We start from the raw sequence: 22,359 nt of genomic DNA on the forward strand, positions 1-22,359 counted from the left end.
TATTTTCTCACTGATCTTTCCAACCAAACTAAACAAGAACTGGCACAAATACAAAAAATCTAGTTTGACTCAAGCAAATATTTAGAAAATTCACGAAATTTGAATATTAATACATGTGATTATGTTAATATGGATAAATCATTTAAAATTTAAGTTACTTGCATCCGTTTACATTAACGATTGAAAATTAGAAATCTTTAAATAAACCCACTTTTAAGCAGTCTCTAAACTTTAATGTCATTTATATTATGGCACAAATATTATTATGATATATATTACAAATATAAGGATACACTTTTGCGGTGACGCCATTATGGAAACGAACATGTTGCCATGGCGACAGGGCAGCATGTCGTCACAGCCCACCCGGAAGTCCTGCTCATTCATTCTACCGGTTTCTTCAAGTTGCATCGCATCTCATGGTAGCACTGTGTGTGCGAGGCAAGGTAAGATTTGCAGGCTTGAATACGACGCGTCGGCCGTGTTTACGATTCATGCTTGAATTTCGACCACCAAAAAAAGGAAGAATAGTGAGTTCACACGAAGGACTGTGAGTCTGCTGCGAGCAGGCCACCGGTAGCTAGCAGCTAAGCTAACAGATTTGGCCGTGCCAGCAGGTTGGATGGAGCGGCGTTAGCTTTCATGGTCCGCTCAAGGTTGAAGTGTGTGATTAGTGAGTGTCATGCATTCCTGTTTTTAGCCGTATTATAATGCCGAGAAGTGAAAAAGGCCTGACATTAAGGGGGGTTTCTACAAATTTGTATTGTCATTGATGAGGTCAAATGTGGAATGAGCTAAATACTGAGCCTGGCTACATTGCTCGAACTAAGCAGTTTTTCATTACACAGCAAGGCTGCTTTGGAAGAAATACTAAGTGTATCATTGAAGTAATAAAATGTATTAAGACCAAGGACAGATAAATGAATGGGCCTCCTGGGCACCAGTCCATTTAGTGACACTAAAATAACCATAAAGGCACACAATACAGCCGCAGACATGCAAAAATACATATAGACACATACAAAGAGTGTAAAAATGAAATGTAAAAATATACAAAACTGTTGCCAAACAAAAAAAGCGATATAAACACCGTTTGGGTGTCTCTCTCTCCTTTTAGCTCATTGTCCAGGGGCCCAATATTAATTACTCTGTCCATGTGGATGATAAGCTGTGGAATAATTAAGTTTATCATTTTAATGAAGTGCTAATGTAACTGTAATTAATGTACTCTTTCTAGAGAGATGTTGCTGCTGGTGTTGGGAGCCCTCCTCCTGCTCTTCTGTAGTCTGGATGTATGGTATTTCCTACGGGGGGCCCAGGTCTTCGTCGAGGCATGGTTCCTGCCCAGAATATGGGACATCCTAGCTGAGCAAAGCATTGACGGCATGGTCCTTCCCCATGATTTGGACTACATGGGCCACATGAACAACTCTCGATACCTAAGAGAGTGTGACTTTGCCCGCTTCCACCACTACATGCGAAATGGGCTGTTCATGGCCTCTCGCAAACTGGGGGCCAAAATGGTGGTTGGGGCTTCCACCATCAGGTACCGGCGCTCCTTGGCCTTCCGTGAGGCTTTTGAGATTCGGACCAAAATAGTGGGATGGGACGAGAAGGCCTTTTACTTGGAGCAGCGATTTGTGTCCAAGAAAGATGGATTCGTTTCGGCGGTCATGCTCTGCAGGCAGAATGTGGTGCACTGCAGCCCAGAAGCAATTATCGAATTTGTCTGCAAAAGGAAAGTGAGTGATGGCAGAAATCTGTTGTTATTGATTATCTCTGCAATTGATCTATAGCTAATTGTTCTTGTTTAATTGTTTAATTTGATTTTGATGAAAACAAGACAATGCATGTTAAACATTTTAATGCCTAATGTGGTGATTTTTTTTTTCCCCCTAAACTGTTCTGTTCAAAATTGAATGGCACTGACAAAAAATGACAAATCTGTTCTGAAAGTTCTGAAGCTGGAATTAGAAAACAATGAAGTTAAGGATGGGGGAAAATGACTGATCAAAATAGTTGCTGAATATTTTTCTGTTGATGGACTTATCAACAGTTACAGCTGCTTTTGCTTTCATTTATGATTTAATGGGATTAGCATTTTGAAAACTCATTTGGAAATGGGAAAAGCTTGAAATCATCACGTGAGAAATTCAAAACAAGAAATATTGTTACATTTTTTAAATTCATTCATCAATATTATTAAATTATGTCTGTCTTTACTCAATTGCAGCATTCTGCTAACTTCTGTGTTTGTATGAGCAGATTGAGTGCCCCGTGTTTCCTGAGGACCTCAAACACTGGATCAGCTTCATTTCAGCCAGCAGTCAGGCTTTGAGAGCAGAGAGCGGGCTGGAAGAGAAGACCAAGTAAAGCCACACCATGTATCATGAGTGTAGACACATATCAAGCATTGCACGCACCTAGACAATATACATCCATCCATACATTTATCTGTTCCCACTTATCTGTTTCTGGTCTGTCCTACCTGCTATATATTTCGTTTGATGTGAACTGAAGTAATGGACTTAGAAGAGCTGAAAACTTGAACTATGAGGTATTCCTTATTTTAAATGCACTTCTGTATCATAATGACAGTTCATTCTGATGAAAGTGAAACAAAAATGTAGCTTTATCCATGCAGCGTATTGAGTAGTTGATTGTGAATAGACTGGCTTCATATTCATTTAGCAGATTCTAACTTTAGATAAGCACGTAGAGATAAACGTTACTCTTCCATTGACATCTTTGCATGTATTCAAACAACCAGAATTGTTTTTGTGCCTGTTCCTCTCGATTAGTCGTAATTTATAGTTATAATTTCAGGGAATAACAAGCTTCTTTTTTTTCCTTTGAAAAAAAAAACAACAACAACAAACAAACCATATAGTCCTGGGTACATGTAATGAAAATTGATTTCACTATTCCCATCAAAAATTTTCACAAGTTAACCCAGATGAGTGTTAAAAAGCTGAGTGGGAATATTTGTTTTTGAAAAGTCCTTTTATCAGTATGATATTCATCTTTTACCAAATTTGTTCTACATGCATTTAAAGGTTGGGTTCCTTGATTAGATTTGCATTTGATTTTAAGAAGAAGTGCTCAAATCCAACTAAATAGACATGATAAGCAAATGTTGAATATATATACAAGGTTGCTGGCAACTTTTCAGAACTTGCAGCGTCTGATTAAAAACTGAATGTATATATGATACTTGGCATTTATTGAGATGGCCTGTGGAACCTCCTTTTGATGCATCAGAGCTTTAGTTCGTGACCAAAGTATTGTATTGTTTTGTATGAAGAGGAAACAAATTTTTAAAAATGCACTGTATGTCTAACCTGTTATTTATGTTGTTAAAGCACAGAATTATATTTAATTCCTTTTTAAGTTAGATGATGTGTTGCCCTTTTTATTTTTCACTTGAAATACTGTACCAGACTTCATTTATTTTGTTTAATTGTTTAATTGCATTTTAAATTAAAAATGCATTGGAAACTATTTTCAGCTTTGCATCTGTATATGAGCTTGGTTTTCATGAGTTTCTGATTTACTGTGACTGATGCTTTTACATTGTAAATAGACAAAACATTGGTGCTGCACAAACCAGGTTTTTCTACCCAGCAGATTTGTCCGGTGAGTGGTGGACTCTTTGGAGTGTTAACAGTTAAACAACCCAGCTAGTGCTAATGTTCATTTAAAGCCAGTGTATTGATTACTTATTTGATTATTCCTTCCCCCTGAAATGTATGTTTATTTATTTATTTATTTGAAAATAGATAAAGTCCCCATTAAAATTTCTCACAGCCGACAGTTATCTATTTTGACCAAAAGTCAAAATATTATGAACACACAAATGCTGTTTACAGTCAAACATGATAAACCTGCGGCAGCATAACTGACATTTGAATAAACCCATTTTGCAGCTAAAAGGGCAGATTTCCTCCGAATAACAACGTTAAATATTCCCAGTGAAGTTTTGCCTACATCGCAGCATTATTGCTTCCTCCACTGTTGCGTATACATCAAAAATATCAATGTTTATTCCGATTAAATATCAAATGACGTTATTTCCGGTACTTTATTTTGAAAGTTTGTGCTCCTAACTGTTAAATCACCCCGCTTCCAGTAACGCCTCCTCCTCACTTCCTGTAAACAAAGCAGCGTCCGTTGTCGCCGTTGTCTTTGGGTTTCCAATGATGGCCCAGGCCGGGGTGGTCCTGGACCGGGACCAGTTCAACTGCTCCATCTGTCTGGACGTGCTGAAGGACCCGGTGACGATCCCCTGCGGACACAGCTACTGCTCGGACTGCATCCAGGACTACTGGGACCAGGACGACTACCTGGGGGTCTTCGTCTGCCCGCAGTGCAGACAGAACTTCAGCCCGAGGCCGGCTCTGGCCCGGAGCACCATGCTGGCCGACGTGGTTGAGAAATTCAAAAAGACCGGACTCCAGGACGCCTCCACCACCTCCACCGCCTCCACCCAGTGCTTGGCCGAGGCGGACGACGTGGAGTGCGACGTCTGCGCCGGCAGGAAGAACAAGGCTGTCCGGTCCTGCCTGGTGTGTCTGGCCTCCTACTGCGACCTCCACGTCCAGCCCCACTACGAGTCGGCCGCCTTCAAGAAGCACAAGCTGGTGTCGGCCTCCAAGAAGCTCCAGGACACCATCTGCCCCCGACACGACAAGCTGCTGGAGGTCTACTGCCGCACCGACCGCCAGTGCATCTGCTACCTGTGTCTGACGGACGAGCACCGGGGACACGACACGGTGCTGGCCGAGCAGGAGATCCAGCTGCAGCAGGTAATCCGGACGGTACACCCGATCGATCGGCCGAGCCTCTTAAGATTTAACTGATGATTATTGATCCGCTTAAAGAGACTGGCTGTTTGACCTCTGACTTCTCAGAGCTGAAGACTCCAAACATAAAGGACTTTCATTGATCTGTTCTTATTTATCACTCAGCAGCTCTGACTGACAGGCAGCTTTGAACAAAAACAACAAAATCTGGTTTTATTATATTACAGTTGGATTAAAATATGTGTGAGTGAGGAAATAACACTGATAACTGTCCCCACCAAGACGTTGCGTCTCCTGACCTACAGAGGACTCTCCAGTTCACTGAGACCAGGACTTATGGCTTCAAATCAAGTAAAACCTGATCTTGTGTGTTTTGGATGAAGAAGAAATTAAGTTCCCACCCTGATCAAAAGTGACCTTCCGTTTCTGCACATTAAGTAACATTTAGTGACAATGATAACATGATGAAGATGTCCTGAGCGCACCTTGGATATAAAGCTAGATGTTTATCAATCTATAATTCCTTTGGACATAAATTGACTGGAAGTTTTGATTTTCTCATGTTTTTTCCTCAGAGACAGCTCAGTGACATGAAGCAGAGCTCTCATCTGAGAATCCAGCTCAGAGAAAAGGAGGCCCAGGAGCTGAGACAAGCCATCTTCTCCCTCATCGTAAATGCTGGCACCAGTTTTGTCTGATATTTAAATAAAGCAGAACGCTCACTTCCATGTAACTTTGAGCATTTCACTATTACCTTTTTTTTTTTTTTTTTTTAAACAACTGTATTATTCATTATTATCCAATTACAGCATTTTCTCGGCTCACCAGTGTTTTGTTGGCAGCGAATTTTAGAATCTGAGTTGGCTTTGTGTCTCCCTCTAGCGTTCGGCTCGTACGGCATCAGAAGAAAGCGACAACATTTTCACTGAACTGATTCGCTCGATTGAGCTGAAGCGTTTCGAGGTGAGGGAGCTGATCAAAGCGCAGGAGAAGATGGCCATCAGTCAGGCTGAGCAGCTGATGGACAAAATCCAGAAGGAGATCACTGAGCTCAAAAAGAATGAGGTTGAGTTGGACAAACTCTCCCACACCGAGGACCACATCCATTTCCTCCAGGTGACATGTCTCGCATTTATTTATTCGTTTATTTTCAGATCCTCTGTGTCTTCAACACACACGCGCCAGACTTCATTCCCTCCTGGTGTCTGTGTTTGTGAATCCAGAGTTGTCAGTCTCTCCAGGCTCCACCTGTGCTGTCAGCTTTGCCTTCAGTCAACGTTGACCCCAACCTGACCTTCAGCCCCGTGATGGCAGCTGTGTCAGACTTTAAAGTCCTGTTGCAGGAAGTCTGCCAGGGAGGATTTGTCAACATCTATGAGAAAGGTATTGTAACAATTTTTTGTGCGTGTGTGTGTGTGTGCGTGGTGTTTGCCTTTGTCACCTTCTGTGTATGAAACCGTATTCCTGCCTTTGATTTGCAGTGAGAAACGTAGTGATTGTGAGTTCTTCAGATGCTGCTGCACAGACAGACACAACGCAGTCTGATGCTGCGTCAGCCGTACAGATTGATGCCGCGCTGGGTGAGCTCATCTAAATATAAGTCATTCAAGCAATTATAATTCTCAATACACAATATTCAATTTTCTCTTTTTTTTTTTTTTTTTTGCTGTTTTTTTTTTTTGGGTTGGTCGTGGAGCAGCTGATGATTGATGAAACTATTCAGTGTCTATCTAATTATTGATTCAGGCTATGAAATATTGTTAAGAGGATATAAATATTTTGTTAGAAAAAAATTCGATTTTTATTCAATCATCTATATTGGTTTTATTATCTAATTATCTATTTATTTCTCTGACCAATGTGACCATGAAAATGGGGTATTAAACGGAGTATTTGGTCATTAAAGTGACTTTATGACCTCTGCAAAACTCCAACAACGTTGCACAGCCTCCCCACTCTACTTGGTTGTTTGCGGTCGATGTTGCTGAATCAGCACGAGAGAATCTGCACTAACAGCGTTTGTTGTTTTTGTGCTTACAGTGATGCCTCCACCTGGTTTAGACCAAAGTCCTGTCAGTCCTCTCAACCCATTCTTCTCACAGGGACCTGCTCTGCCCATGTTTTCCTTCTCACCATTTGGTAAATAGAAACATCATCAAAAACAAAAAGAATACCTCATCAAGGCAGTTGAAAACAAATGAAGAAGAAATGAATTCAGGATGTGCAACATGTAATTAACTTAAAGTATCAAATTGTACTACGATATAAAAATACATCTTTACAAGTGGAACTCTTGCATTCATAGCTTTTCCGACAAAGGACTACAGTGTAATTTGATTTAAATGCACTTCAAGTAAAAAGTGCTCTTGACAGAATCATTCAATTACTGTATGTGCTGTAGCATCGTTCAATCTATAGCAAGAATTGAATTGGTTCTTTATATGTTTTGTAAGTATGTGAGTTAATACAGATTTTATTTTTTTTTTTAATAGACGATATCTTTTAAAGCCCACTTTTAACATTTGTCTTTTAGTTCTGAACTTTTAAAGAGCCTCAGAGTTTTCGATCCCGACTGTGCGTAATAAATCAGAAGATCTGATACATGATGCAGGTGCAGCGGACTGCAGGTTGATTTTCCTGTCCATGGTGATTTTATTTTACACGACTGCATTCATCTGTGAATGTTACCGAGGCTCTTCAAATGTTCCTAAAAAAACAAAAGCATATTATTTTATGTGACACTAATGCCTTTTTTTTTTTTTTTTTTAATTGGTCTCTCTTTGAAAGCTAATGTTCTCTTATAGTCCAAAACTGATGTGTTATGTATGTGGCTCCTGTCAGTGCTGAAATTGAGACATCAACTTAAAGCGTCACATTATTTATTAACGTTTGGAAAAAGGTCGACAAACTGGCTGGCTTCACTTCCCAGCGCAGCTTAGAGCTACTCCTCCAGCACTGATCTGGCTGTTGTCGTCGTGCCCCAGGGTTAGGGGATGGGGGGGTGCTGTCTACTAATAATTCCTCTTCTGTCTGCTCAGCAGCCAAACTCTCCTCAGGATCCAGATCGAGGCAGCTTCAGCGCCGCAGTCACCCCAGGAGGAAATAGACCGGCATTTCACATCCACCTCCACGGCCTGAATTTCCCTGTCCTCCCACAGATAGGTCCTGACAAGCAAGAATTATTATCAAATGGCACGGATTTAAGTGTTTCATTTTTACCAATAAGCTATACTTACACCTTGCCTTTAAGTGTAGGTTGATATGAGATGGAAAAATCTTTAGTAAGGCCAAACAGATAATGCATCTATTGCAAGTATTAAGCAGCGTAAAGCGGGACAAAGCTCACCATATCTTATTTCAGTGTCTGTGAGGAAATGACCTTGTAGTAAACTTTTAGTTTTTACTAAGCTATGATTTTATATATTTTTTTTCTTTTTTAAAAACCTCTGTTAGCAATAGTTATGCTTGACACATCTATGTAATAATATATTGTGATTTATGAAATGCTGATATTAAAAAGCAGACACACTTGTACAAACTAGATGTTCTCAGTGATGGTGTTTAGTTACACGGAGGCCGGTTTGCATTTCATTGTGTTCTGAGCAAATTCGGGAAGATAAATGAGTAACAAGTTACCTGCAACAGCTTCAGCACTTTTTCAAAAGTGTCCTCTGTCAAACAGCTCTGATAGGTCTGCATCTGATTTGCATTTTCCAAATGTAGGCTGTTCAGCATGGGGATGTTCCTCTCTCGGTTTGCTTTATCTGGCTCAGCCCGCTTCCTGGTTGACAGGCTGTGATTGGAGGCCTCAGGATAGGGCAGGTGAAACCTGTTCAGCTCTGAGCTCCACCCATCTTTGTCCCTTCCAGTTTCTGTCGAAGTGAGTGAGGAAATGGCAGCAGCAACTATCTCCGTAGACCAGGAGCAGTTTTGTTGTTCAGTGTGTCTGGAAACTTTGAGGGACCCAGTCACCATCCCCTGTGGACACAGTTATTGTCTGGACTGTATTGAAGACTACTGGAACAGGACCAAGCAGAAAGGCCAGTACAGCTGCCCTCAATGCCGGCAGGTGTTTAATCCAAAACCTCTGCTGAGTAGAAACACTGTTCTTGGGGAATTACTGGAAAAGTTTCAAAAAAGCAGGTTCCAGGCTTCGGCTCAGCAGCCAGAGACGCCTGATGAAGTGAAATGCAGTGTTTGCACGCTGAGAAAGAGCAAAGCTGCCAAATCCTGCCTTGTGTGCTCGGAGTCTTACTGTGTGCCTCATTTAAAAGTCCACGAAGAGCGTTTTCATGGGAAGGCCCATCAACTGATCCCAGCTTCAGATCATCTGAAAGAGAAGCTTTGCCCAGAGCATGACAAAGTCCTGAGGCTGTACTGTCGCACTGAGCAGCAGTGTGTTTGCTCACAGTGTGTGAAAGACAGACACAAAGGCCATGAAGCAGTTCCAGTGGCGGAGGAGAGAGCAACACAACAGGTGTGTTTGAACGTTTCCTAACAGAACACACAGAAATGATTAATGTGTCCACATGAATGCTTATGAATAGCTTGGCCAACACAGATGACGAGCTACTTTTCATTCTAATACATAACACAAAATTGAAATTGTGCGTCAAAATCCATGCTGATTTAAACAAATGCCTTTATTTAATTTTGACAGTTTATTCTTCTGGTATTTTGGCGGTGTTAGTAATGATGGTGGCTCTCTGAAAACTAGAGAAACTAGCTGATGTAATTCAATGAGAATTTCCTTTTTTTTTTTTTTTTTTTTGAACTCAGAATAGACTACAGTACGTACATGCAGGGTTTCAAAGAGCCTGGTTTGCTTTAATACGCTGTGACTGCTGCTGCTGACTGTAGAGGTTCAGATATGAATAATTATCCTGTTGTTTTCATAATGAAGAAATGCACCTGCAATAAGTAACCCTAACCCTGGCCCTAATCCAATCATGCCGACTCTTCTGCTGGGCAGTAAAAGTCAGTATCTCTTATCTAAACCTTCACCTGATGCTTTTTTTTTTCTTTTTCTCTTGCTGGAGAGAAAAAAAACAGACCTAATGTCACAAACCTGCTGCGTAAGATGAATGTGATGATGTATGTCTTTTCTTTTTTAGCTTAGTATAAAGGTGTGCATTGAAATGACTGAACACACGTGGCCTGGTCCTGCAGCTGTATCTGATGGAGCAGAGGGTTCACATTGCTATTACATCCTTCTGATTGTAAAATCAGAACTTTCCCACTTGAAAGCCAACTGTGGCAAAAAATATTCAGCTGAGCAGCCTGGGGGTTTGAATAGGCTTTGTGATATTCATCTTTTGTACTCTCTCAGAAAAAACTCCAGGAGACCTCTTTGAAATCTGTGCAGAAATGGAAGGACACGGAAAAGGAACTTCGTTACATTATCAAATACATCAAGGTGAGTGTGTTTCATATGGAACAGACTCAAAAGTCAGGTGTGCATTATTTATGGAAAAAAGCTGAGGAGTTTATCTTCAACAGCACTCGGCAGATGCAGTGGTGGAGGAGAGCGAGAGGATTTTCTCCCGGCTGATCCGCTCCATAGAGAAACAAAGCTGTGAGGTGAAGGAGCTGATCCGAGTCCAGGAGAGAGCCGCCGTCAGTCAAGCCGAGGAGCAGCTGGAGAAGATACAGAGGGAGGCGGCTGCAGCGAGGAGGATGGATGCTGAGCTGGAGAAGTTCTGTCGCACCCAGGATCACATCCACTTCCTCCAGGTGTCCAGCTCAGTTTGTGACTTTACCTCCTCAGCTCTTAATTACTTTTGACCTTTAACACTGACTCTGGTATGATTAAGGAGAGTTTAAAATAAACGCTCTCGCCTCTTCTAATTTAGATTTCTGAGCCGATATTTATCAAACTCCAGATTTATCCCTCCTCGATGTGTTTTAGCTGTAACTACCAACTCAAGTAGTTAACAACAATCTAACAGTACCTGACAAACCTCGATAGCATATAAAATAAAAGTGGATCTAAAGGACCTTGTCTTTATCTCTAGTGATGGAAATATCTCAGCAAGTTTTCAACAAGAACTGATTCAGATTTGGATGGTTAAAGGTCAAATGGCGCAGTATTGGGTCTGTTTCAGGAGTTATTGTTGAGATATTACACAAAAAAGCTTTGAGTGGATATTCAGCAGTGTGTTAAGTGTGACTGCTTGTCTATCTTAACGTTCTTGACAAAGTGAAATAATAGAAAACCGATGTAGTTGTGAGTTTTCAGATGCAGTCAAATATTTAAGTCGGTTTTTAGCTTTTCCCAAAAATTTAACACCATGCAGCAAAATCTTACTTTGAAGTTTCACTTTTTTCTTACCTTGTACTCGAATGGATTTAACTTTCTTTATCTTTCACATTGCTTTTACTGTGGGACAGTAATATTACAGTGTGAACAAAAGAGTAAATTACTTTCACAGCCACCGCACTGGCTGTGATGTACACAAAGTGATAACTTCCTTTTTTGTTGTTGTTTTCAGGCATTTGCATTCAAATCGTGCACTGTCTGACTTGTTTATGTTGTCTCACTGCAGAACTGCAGATCTATTTATTTCCATGTAAAGACGCCCGAGATGCCCAGCACTGATGCACCTCAATATTTAATGTACAAAACCATGAGAGCGTCCCTGGCTGATCTGAAGAGTAGCCTGGATGAAACACTCGAAAGAGAGTTCAACCGAATCTCCGAAAAGGGTTCATCTCTTCCTCTTTCTCAGCTTTTCATTGTGACCTTACTGCTTTAGGCATGAAGAGTAAATTACAACATTAGTCTTTTCTCATTTTCAGTGCTCATAATGAAGGAAGCCTGCAATAAAAGCTCCTCTGAGAAGAGTAAAGGTATGCATTGATAGTAGTAACATTAAGTTCAACAGTGAAGCTGCTATGAGAATAATTTCAGCTGACTCCAATATTAACAGCCAAAGATGCTGACGTACCGTACAACTCTGAACTGAAGACAAGAGCTGACTTCCTACAATGTGAGTACAATTATCTGATAAACCCTTCGACATAGCTGAGATTTACCACACTGTTGACTTTGTGTTCATGTTCGTCCCATTCTCTCATCATGATCTAGGTGACAAAACAGATTCAAAATTTACAAAAACCATTTTGAGCTTCTTGGAAAGTTCTGTCATTAGAGCTCTACAGGTATTTGAGTTGTGTTCTTCACAGGAGACATCCTGTAACAGGATACTTGTGTATACGGACCACTGTAACTGTATTATATTAGTGTTTTATTTGGGAAAGATGTGATGAAGACAGTGTACATGTTTATTACAATTCCATTGCTATTTTCAGAATGTAAGTAAAAGACAATTAGAAAATTCCATCTTAAATATTACTGATATTATCAAAGCTATCATTGGTTTTGAATGGAGGCTGCTCTTGAGACTGGCGACAGCTTCAGGCCTGTATGTATCTGACATTTAGGGGTTGATGAACTTGATTTGTTTGCTCCGTAAACAGAGAATGTTAAACTAATGATGACATTCCTCTGTGCAGATTACAACGATTTGACCCTGGATCCAAACACAGCCAACCCTTACTTGTGCTTCTCTGACAGTCGGAGGGGGGTTACCACACGTTTGGAGCCACAACCCTTCCCAGACCACCCGGACCGCTTCACCAGCTGGGCCCAGGTGCTGTGTAGAGCTGGGATGGCCGGGCGGTGCTACTGGGAGGTGGAGTGGACTGGAAACGGAGGGGTCTCCGTCGGTGTCTGCTACAAGCACATGAGCAGAAGTGGAGGAGGGAGCGACAGCAAGCTGGGACACAACTCCAAATCCTGGAGCCTGGACTGCTCATACGCAGGCTGCACGTTTCAGCACAACAAAGAGAGTGTGACCATCGCAGCTCCCAACTGCAGCAGGATAGGAGTGTATCTGGACCTCAGAGCGGGGACGTTGTCCTTCTACAATGTTGCCGATGCAATGGTTTTACTCCACAAAGTAAAGACCACGTTCACTCAGCCCGTATATGCAGGATTTTGGGTGGGATTGGGTTCTACCTTGAAACTGTGCTCTCTTTAAAATCGACCGCTCTCCAGCAAACGGCAGTCAACAGTTCCAGTTACCTTGTATCCCCCCCCCCCCAAAAGAAAGGCTTACTACTTCAGTGAGAATAATAATGAAGCAGCGACAGCTGTTTGTGCTCAAAACTGCATTTTAATAACCGCACAAGCCGGAAGTAGCAGCAACACTTCGGTGGAGCTTAGATCTTATTGAAGGCAGCAACATCTACACTCTGAACCTGTAGAAGAAGAAAAAAAAAAAAAAAAAGAGAAAAAAAAAAAAGCATATTTATCAAGTTATATTGTATAAGTCAAATAATGGATTACTTATTCAGAATTTACTGTCTTTTTAAATGGCAAAAGTTAAATTCCTTCAAAACGGATGACATTTTACTTCAATAATTTATTATAATTAATTTCATGACAGTTGGCTATGTGGAGTTATTACTGTACTGCACATAAACTTCCTTTTCATGAATTTATGAAATAAAACTTTTGTGAACACCAAAAATTGTCTTCCTTTCACTTCCATTGTACTGAGGTTTTGAAATCTGATATTCTAACGCTCTATTTAGGTAAAAATCTAAAGACTACTTACAAAGTCCTCAAACTTGGTGATCTCCTCTTCCAGGATGTCGGTACCAACTTTGTCGTCCTCAACCACGCAACTGATCTGCAGCTTCTTGATGCCGTAGCCGACTGGCACCAGTTTGGACGCTCCCCACAGGAGCCCATCCATCTGCACTGAACGCACACACTCCTCCAGCTTCGCCATATCTGTCTCATCGTCCCACTGACAGAAAACAAATGGTAATTAAACCGACTAACCGCCCTAAAAAAAGGTTAAACAAATCCATCAGTTACAGCAAACACAATGCATTTAAATGGATTTATTAATAAGCTATGAAGTTTCTTATTAACTACATGGACAGATTTGGGGATTTTAACCTTTTTTCACAGCAGCAGATTCCCTACATTAAACCACACCAGCAGTGGAAGGAGCATATTGACATGAGCTGAATGATACAGCTTGGTGTTAATACGCACCGGCTTGACATCCAAAAGGATCGATGACTTGGCAATGAGGGTGGGTTTCTTGGCCTTCTTGGCTGCATAAGCATCCAAGCGCTCCTGCTTGAGGCGTTCTGCCTCCTCATCTTCCTCATCACTGCCGAACAGATCGATGTCGTCGTCGTCATCGTCGTCGCCGCCACCATTTTCCACCTTCACCTGTTTGAGTGGAGCAGCCTGGACTGGTGCAGCCTGTTGGAGTGGAATTGGAAGAGTAATACATGTCATAATGGGCTATTCTGAAGGCAGGCTTATTTCATTTATTCATTTTTCTATTTTCTATCTATTTATTTGCATGGATAGTGGCAAAAAACAAGATATATAAAAAAAAAAAAAAAAATTATTTCAGTGAAGTTGAAAGTTAAAGAACAAATACCTCCACAAAGCTGCAACCCCCAAAATGACCACAAAGTCAAGTCTGCACTTCTCTGCAACTAATAAGCTGCCCACCATGAAAACGTTTTAAACCATCTACCTTCGCACAAGGTACGGCTGCAGGTGCAGGCGTCTTCTCCAGCATGGCCACTCTGGACTCCAGCTTCTGGAGGGCTGTCCTCATGTCCGCCACCACTTGACAAGCAACACACAAGAGGAAAGTTCAGTATAAACATTGCAAAACTATTGAGAAGTGAGCAAAAGCCTAGAAGTGGCAAACTCAACACACCTTTGTGCAGAGTCTGGTTCTCCAGCTCCAGGCTCTTCATCCGTGAAACCAGCTCCTGCTCTCCTCCTGCATGTGAGGATGACTGTGGAAAAACAAACACAAATCAATTAAGAAGTGTCTTGTTGCAAGATTGAGGAGGAAATTGAATTGATTGAATCAACAAAAGCAGACGCTCCAACATCCCGTTCAAATCTTAAAACAAGCAAGCTGCAAAAACAAATGTCAGCGTGCTGTGGTTTTCAAAAAAGCCATGCAGGGCTAAAATTTATTGAAGATTGACTTGAATACACTTCACAAACATATGCTGATGTTAAATTTACCCCCTGGCCATAATTGGTGAGAGCATTTAATGTTTACAATGCTAGCATGCAGGTAAACTCTGAAAGTTGGTTTAAAAGTGCACAAAGTAATAATAAATCATGAAAAATATAAAAGGTTTTTAAAATTATAGTTCAGCAATCCGGAAAATCATCCAAAAACTTGCTTTGTTTGTGAAATTGAAAAATTGTGAAAATCTGTGAAATTTGTGAAATTAGAGCAAAAAGGTTCAAATGAGGTCTGTCATCCAAGCGGACTGAAAGAAAGGAGAGCAAGCTGTTTGGCTCTGTCCAAACTGAAAACAAAAACATGCCACTTTAGTTTTGAATGACTTTATATAATGAGATAAAATCCCTTTAGGAGGGATTTCTTTGGACAGAGCCAATCAACTGCTCCCATTTTTCCAGTCCACATTATATCATAGGTACATCAATTGATGGCAACTTCAATCAGAGGTTACCTGAAATGTTCACTAATGAACTTTCAAGATGGAAAAGTGAAATGAACAAGATTGTGATTTTTTTTGTAAAAAGCAGTTGCAGGATGATGGGTGAGCTGGTTGTGTTTGACGACATCTTAGTGTGGTAATGACAGCGACACACTCCGCATCAGGCAGCAGCAGACAGCCAACACGCCCGGCTGCTGCTTTCCCAACTCTGACGACAGAGAAGCTAAACATGGAGAACTTACGTTTCTGTGCTGTCGTTTCTGCTGGCGCCCTTTGGCCTGCTGCAGGGATGTTTTGGCCTGCACCCGATAATGTACAACATTAAGGTACAGGAGGAAACCCACAAAGTAAAAACAGTAGATGTTTAGAAAGTTGATTGCTACAGACTTTTGAGTCGTTAATAATATGAAGCTGATGTGAATGTGTTCATAGAAACTCAGATATTTTAAAATGGCATGATGTTTCAAAAACAAAGATTGTTTACAATCTGTCAAACTGGGTGCCCTTCCAGTTTCAGAAGGAATATATTATCCCCCCCGCTGTAATTTTAATCCTATCCAAATATAAAGCCACAGAACAGGTCCCCTTAGAGGAGCAATTTGAAACAAGCTGCAAAATTATGTTCGCCCTGGTTGGTTTGATGAAGTCAGGTTAACACTTTAAGATATGATTATCCTTTATTAGCCCCTCAGTTGGGAAATTTGTACCTCTGTGGGGAATTTGCAAGGAGTTAAAGGATAGAGTTACTTTTTTTTTCTTTTATTAAACTGAGTTCAGTTTTTAATGCAGTTCACATTGGCCCCTGATCACTCCTTTCTCCAAGATATTTCAATGTGGTTGATAAGAGTTCTCTCTTAATGCTTGAAGAGCAAAACATACACGTACAATATCTAAGTAATTGAGGCCACTGAAGCTTGGCTGCTTTTTAGAGCACACAAAATTAAGATTGGAGTTTGACTTACTTATACTGGAATAACTTTAAAAGATGATCTCAGTATAGAGAGCAGGACTGCTTTACTTTTGGGTATGAGCATTGTTTTAGATTGACAAAATGTGACAACTTAAGTATCTTCTGCACTGAAAAATGTGAAATGACCACATTCAGACTGCATATACATTAGTTAACAGCACTGATGTAAAGACGAGCACGAGCAACTTATTGACGAAAGAATGAGGATGAGAGGACTTAGCAAGTAGAGGTAAATGGAAATACTTGCATTAAATAAAAGAATATAGCATCTTTTTGAGCGCAGGCCAAAGACTTTCCCAACTCATGTTAAATTGCCCATGAACTTGCCATCTATACTTGGATCACCCTTTCTCAATGAACCAGATATTCCCCATTATGTGGCTGGTACACAGACATGGAGCCCAGCCACTACAGCGAGCAGGTCTGCAGCTCGTTTGTAGTACAGTACTCACTCCGTTTACGGACTGCTGGACAGGTACAAGTGTGTAAAACAGACAGAAAGCAGGACTGTCTATCCATCTAACACATACTATGAAGCTGTTATTTAAAGAGGAGGAATGATGATTTGAAAAGACAAACAAACCTTGTGAATTTGTGCATTAAGGTTAACTAATATCTATTTCTGTCCGACATAGTAAAAAAGTTACACATTCAGGCAAAAGACCTAGGAGGGAACATGACACAATCTGCACCTCTCATGTCACAGCTGCTATTTTCCCACTCCAGTAAATGAGATCCTGAAACCTGAATGTCCACTGAAAACATCTTTCTAGGTTGAGTAATTGGGACTGTTCCTATAAAAACTTTGCAGATGTCAGTCAGTTTCAGTCAGAGGGTTTCTCACTGTATCTCACAAACTCAGCACAAGACCAAATCATGTGAAATCACATTGTGCGGATGAAGTATGGCTCTTTAGAGCCACTGTTGGACAGCGTGAGAAGCAGAGACAGCTGCCAAACCATCTGACCCCTCTCACTTCTAAATCGAGTGACTTAACTCATATGCATGCAGCTGCTCTGGGATGCCGGGCACTGTGACTGATGATGATGTAACTAATGCTTAAACCAAAAGAACGCACAGCCACTGGAAGAGAAGCATTACCTGAGTAGGTGTCAAGTAGTACAACAGGACGATCCAACAGACAGACAATGCCGTAGTTTAGATATGAAAATAAACTGCCTTCAAAACCGATGCCCTTCTTGAGAGTAATCAGGTTGAAAAACATTAATAAAAACATTTCTCTACCTGCTGCTGTTGTGTGGTGGGGCCGTTGACACCCTCATAGAAACGCTTCTCTGCCTCATCATAGCGTTGTTTGTCGAACCAGATGTTCTCTGCGCTGAGACACTGCACTCCACTCATGTTGGTACTAAGAAGGGAAAGTGAGAATGAATTAGACAATGCAAACACACAAATCAGTATTTCAGTTTACCTTCTGGCAAACAGTTTCGACCAGGTGTTAGATTGTTACAGCCAGCACAATAACTGACAGGAAATGAGTGACAAAACAATTATATGCTTGACTGTGACACTGCTTTATTACAAGTTACAGCAGCATGCCAAGTCACAGATTGAGATGTTAGCAAAAGAGAGAGAGAGACAAATCAAAGCGCAACACAGACATTATATATACAACCAGCAAGCTGACACATGAATAACTAAAGAATCACTTTTTGTAAAATAACATAACAGAAAAAAAGAGAAAAGAAAAACATTAAAAGAACTAATTAAGTGTGTGTTAACATCCTCCCTTCAGATTTTGCTGATTTGTTATTTCAGCAGACAGGCATTTACACATTCTTCCGTCAGTCCAACAGAGTTGTCTGTTCTGCAAAGCCTGGATTATAGAACAAAACATTGCTCAGTACCCATTCAGCTACGCCCCTTAGTAACAGGTCTATACTGGATCGTTCAAACTATACTCAAGATTGGCAGGTGTTCATAAAATTGCCAGGATATGAATTGATGGGGTACTCTGTTTCAGGAATCAGTGAGACAATGAAATCAGTTTAAGTAATATGTCCGTGACTTTAAATGCTTCGACATCAAAACACTGCACAGCAATTTTACGAAATTTAGGATTTACAAAATCATTCATCTTTCCACAAGATGATTGGAAGATACACTGCATAAATAAAGCAGCTGGATGACGCTGTATTATACTGTAGCACAAGTTGAGCCTTTGCATTCTAAGTAACCCAAATTTCTATAAACCTGTGAATCAAACACATTATGCACAATACCTATAATAAAAGTTAGCATAAAAAAAGAGGCCAAACAAAAATGCAGACAGACAAAAAAATAGACAAAAAAAAAACAAAAAAACAAACAAAAACAAAACCAACCATTACAGTTAAACTGAAAACACACAAAGTGTCTCCCATTCCTTGTGTGAGTATCATACTTGTCCCTCCTGGGTCTGCTTTCGGTCTCAGAGAGGCCCCTCTTCCTCTGAGTTGGCCCCTTGCTGCCTTTGCCCCCCTGCTCGGTCTCAGAGGACGTGCGATTGCGGCCTCTACTGTACTGACGGTGAGGGGTACCAGAGGCCTTCACCGTGCTGACAGGGTGCCCCTGATCCTGCTGCTGATCCTGACCACGTCTGGAGCGGAAGGTCAAGGAGCCTCTGGTGTTTGGGCTCCGTGGGGAGGATGACAGAGGCCCATTGTTGGTAGAGACAAACCGCCGTTGATAGTTGCCCTCGGCCTGCTCGTAGACATTGCGGTTGTACCAGATTCCCTCTGCTTGCATTGCTTGGAGGACTGGGCTTTGACCATAGGAGCCACTTGCCTCTAGAGAAGAACTCAGCCGTTCATCTTCAGGCCCAGAGCTCTGGCTCTCTGACTGGGACAAACGAGTGCGGCGCCGAAACCTCCCAAACTGGACGTTGTCGCCGCTAATAATTCCCCTCTCCAAGGTAGGAACATTAACCTGCCCGCCGGGCCCGACAGACACAGCATGCTCTGGGACTCCTTTTTGTTGATGGTTTTGCGACTGATCCATTTTTCTAGTAAAACGGTTTTTCCTCTAGTCACTTATGTGGCAGGATTAAGAGGAGAGAAAAGAAGCAACAAGTGGGAGCTGGAGCCATTAGTTCAGTGTGAAGTTAACATCACAAGGGGACACGCTGGTTAGAAACTTCCGAAAAGCTCATAAAACAGCTGACACGCAATGCCAATGTGGTCTAGAAAGCATAGAGACAATGGACTGATCAAAAAGCCTCAAGTAGTGATCTTTATATACTGTACTTAAATTTGCAGCCACAGCCGAGATAAGTCTAACCTGTACAAGAGAAGTCGAACAGAATGGATAGGACTCCTCTTAATGCATTTGAATAATCCCATTATATTTCACTGATCAATCTCACATTGGACTTCCAAAAAGCAAAACCAAAACATGCAACACAAAAAGAAATGTGGGCAACACAAATGACAAGATGGTGAAGATGGCCACATTTAGGGTTAAGATGCATTTCCTCAATATGCATTTCAAAATTAGCAGCTGTGTCCAATCAAGAAACGCTGTCTTTTCATTTGGAACAGAAAAAAAACAAAAACAAAAAACAAAATACAAAACAACCAGTGCAACCGTGTCTGGCTCACCTTTTTTTTGGCATGCTGGACGAAAATGTATGCTACCTATTTTGGAACGGAATATTTAAAATAATTCAAGTATGTGCAAAGTAAAACCAAACGAGTTTTAGAATATATTTATATTGAAAAATATGAAAGCTTTTACAAAAGACAATCTAAATGTCTCAGGCAACAGCACTTCCTTCACACAAGCATACAAACATTTCAACCCAAAGGCGTAAATTTCATGCGTGATGCGTTAGGACAACTTGATAAAGTGAAACCTGCCAAATAAAAATAAATTCATAATAACAAAAACCAAGGTGCATTGCAACCCACACACTGTGAAAGCTTAAATATAGTAACAGGGGCCTGTTTATTATTATTGTTATTGCAAAGTGAAATTGAAATCTTATCGGTTTTGAACAAAACAATTCTTTAGGAAACAATGATGAACACATTATCAAGTTGTGTAGACAAAATGAGCATAGTCATAATTTCATTAATGCTTCATCCTCATGGAGGTAGGTGTTACAGCAGGCCTGTAAAATTTGACTACATTAGAATTAGCCAGCAGCTGAACTTCTCCTATGAAGATAAAATATATGAACTTCACCATGTAAGCGCATTAAACCAGAGCAAGTTAGAGCATCAGCTGAAAAGCAGATTCAGCAACAAACACTCACCTTTGTTAACTGGGTTGTCTAACAGAGAAATTTTACAGACACAGTGTTAAATAAAATAATAATAATTAATAATAAACCACAGAAATGTATTTCAAACACACGTTGAAAGAATGTCAAGTCAAAGAAAAGCTACAGGTCACTTCATGACATATTACATAACGGGAGACTGCACAATGAGAAGGAATTACAGCACAAAAGTCAGCGATTGGTGTGTAAATCCGTCAGAAAACGTGGTGAAGTGCAGTTTAAGTCAGAGTTGGTGTGAGTAGTAAAAGTTCCTGTTTTATTCATCTGTTGCTTTAACACCAGGTGAACGGTTTTTTTTTTTTTTTTTTTTTTGACAGCCTCCTCCAACTTGTAGTTCAGTTCACCACGTGGCGCCTAAAAAACTCCCCGCTGCGAGCAGACAGCAGCTTTTACACACGGAAACCTTCTGTAATGTCCCGTGTTGTGGGAAAAAATGAAGGTGATTTCACTTACTTTTGGGTTTATTCGACGTTTGCGGGCTCGCTGAGCGTCCACTGGCGTGCTACCTCGGCTGTAATCCGACGGGGGAAGAGGAGTCGCATTAGCGGACCGCCTGTATTCTTCGGTGTCACGGAGGGGGGGGGGGGCGGATGTTTGTTTCCGCATACTCCGGACATTTTTATTTATATAACATTTATTTTAAAGAAAAACATACAGTAAGGTAACCGCACAGAAAAAAAACACTTGTTAAAACTTAAAAAAAAAAAAAATAAGATAGCTTTTCGCCGCTTTTTGTGCCGGAGTTGAATGGTATGATCCACGGTGACGGAGACTACATTACCCATGATGCTAAGCGACCTGGAGTGAACGGACAGCTGATTGTCGTGATGTTGTGACAGCCTTAGCGGGCCTGTTCTCAAACCAAAAGGATCTAACCCTAACCCTTATAGGTGCAGGTTGAAAAGCTGCAAAGAGCCTTCATCTATACAGTCCAACAAATTAATCTATCACTCACAAAAAACAAACAAACAGAAATAACAACAACAACAAACTAATAAATTCGCTGAAAATATAAAATTGTCTCAGTTTGAAGTTCCTCTTGAGGCCAAAAATAAACTTTTATTTCCCATTTCCTGCAGGGGGCAGACTGGTCGAGCCATAATAAACAGACTTGTTTTGTTGTAGTCCCTTTCATCGCTTTACCTGAAATGTAGCTGAAATTACTGTAATTACTTATTATACAACATGCAACGCAAAATGATTTGATCCAATCATTACTTTGCAAACTCCACATTGAAATAAAGATGATACTGTGGGCAAATAATTTATTTAAATATTAATATAACATTGTTGCTGTAGTGAATTGGATCTGTGCAAAATAAATTCCTTGAGGATTAGTTTTATTGAAGGTGTAATCTTTAAATAAATAATGGATCACTGAATTTTGCATTATATGTTTTGTAATACAAGCAAAGCTTCTATATAATTATAATAGATCAACTTTAGAAATGAGCAAAGTACTGGACCTCTTTAATCATCATGTTGAAGAGCTGCATTTATACAGTGGGAGTTGTATCACAACTGAACTGCATGTAGTATGTTGAAGTTCAGAGCTTACATGGTTCACATGTTATTGATATGGATATCTGGTTTTAATAGGAAAGGGGTTCAAACCCACAGAGACATCTGCCATTGGATTTTAAGTCCAATGCCTGAAGCTCTTGGTCATCTGAGTCGGAGGTCTGTAGGTGTGGAATCAATCAGTGTCATCAATTTTAGAGATCTCAGTTCAAGACGTGACTAACAGCTGCCACTTCCAATGAATGTTCATTTATCATGGA

At 40.7% G+C, this 22,359-nt stretch overlaps 4 protein-coding genes across 7 annotated transcripts; 3 read left to right on the forward strand and 1 right to left on the reverse strand.

Annotated features, from left to right (window-relative positions):
- The first annotated feature begins 367 nt into the window (after positions 1-367).
- Positions 368-3,491, forward strand: LOC115058067 (protein THEM6-like). Its single transcript, XM_029525375.1, has 3 exons — positions 368-446; positions 1,238-1,742; positions 2,266-3,491. Exons 2-3 carry the CDS (start codon positions 1,242-1,244, stop codon positions 2,371-2,373), a joined length of 609 nt encoding a protein of 202 aa, XP_029381235.1. The 5' UTR covers positions 368-446; positions 1,238-1,241; the 3' UTR covers positions 2,374-3,491.
- Positions 3,492-4,146: 655 nt separating this feature from the next.
- LOC115057777 (E3 ubiquitin/ISG15 ligase TRIM25-like) lies at positions 4,147-7,980 on the forward strand. Of its 2 annotated transcripts, none has more exons than XM_029524983.1 (7): positions 4,147-4,805; positions 5,378-5,473; positions 5,685-5,918; positions 6,026-6,185; positions 6,284-6,382; positions 6,843-6,941; positions 7,844-7,980. In XM_029524983.1, the coding sequence occupies exons 1-7, from the start codon at positions 4,197-4,199 to the stop codon at positions 7,906-7,908; spliced, it is 1,362 nt and encodes a 453-aa protein (XP_029380843.1). In that variant the 5' UTR covers positions 4,147-4,196; the 3' UTR covers positions 7,909-7,980. The 2 variants fall into 2 exon arrangements, with proteins under 2 accessions (XP_029380843.1, XP_029380842.1); XM_029524982.1 differs by having other exon boundaries at positions 7,841-7,978.
- A 696-nt stretch (positions 7,981-8,676) lies between these two features.
- Positions 8,677-13,132, forward strand: LOC115057776 (E3 ubiquitin/ISG15 ligase TRIM25-like). Of its 2 annotated transcripts, none has more exons than XM_029524980.1 (7): positions 8,677-9,279; positions 10,132-10,218; positions 10,302-10,535; positions 11,348-11,507; positions 11,601-11,651; positions 11,732-11,791; positions 12,318-13,132. In XM_029524980.1, exons 1-7 carry the CDS (start codon positions 8,695-8,697, stop codon positions 12,842-12,844), a joined length of 1,704 nt encoding a protein of 567 aa, XP_029380840.1. In that variant the 5' UTR covers positions 8,677-8,694; the 3' UTR covers positions 12,845-13,132. The 2 variants fall into 2 exon arrangements, with proteins under 2 accessions (XP_029380840.1, XP_029380841.1); XM_029524981.1 differs by having other exon boundaries at positions 12,379-12,686.
- eef1da (eukaryotic translation elongation factor 1 delta a (guanine nucleotide exchange protein)) lies at positions 12,960-21,153 on the reverse strand. 2 transcript variants are annotated; one of them, XM_029524984.1, is made up of 8 exons: positions 21,032-21,153; positions 17,542-17,665; positions 15,569-15,625; positions 14,561-14,642; positions 14,372-14,466; positions 13,873-14,088; positions 13,424-13,618; positions 12,960-13,064 (listed from the first exon to the last, which is right to left on the reverse strand). In XM_029524984.1, exons 2-8 carry the CDS (start codon positions 17,656-17,658, stop codon positions 13,026-13,028), a joined length of 801 nt encoding a protein of 266 aa, XP_029380844.1. In that variant the 5' UTR covers positions 17,659-17,665; positions 21,032-21,153; the 3' UTR covers positions 12,960-13,025. The 2 variants fall into 2 exon arrangements, with proteins under 2 accessions (XP_029380844.1, XP_029380845.1); XM_029524985.1 differs by lacking the exon at positions 15,569-15,625.
- Positions 21,154-22,359: the final 1,206 nt, after the last annotated feature.

The sequence above is a fragment of the Echeneis naucrates genome, chromosome 17 (assembly GCF_900963305.1).
Source record: "Echeneis naucrates chromosome 17, fEcheNa1.1, whole genome shotgun sequence".
NCBI classification, from domain to species: Eukaryota; Metazoa; Chordata; class Actinopteri; order Carangiformes; family Echeneidae; genus Echeneis; species Echeneis naucrates.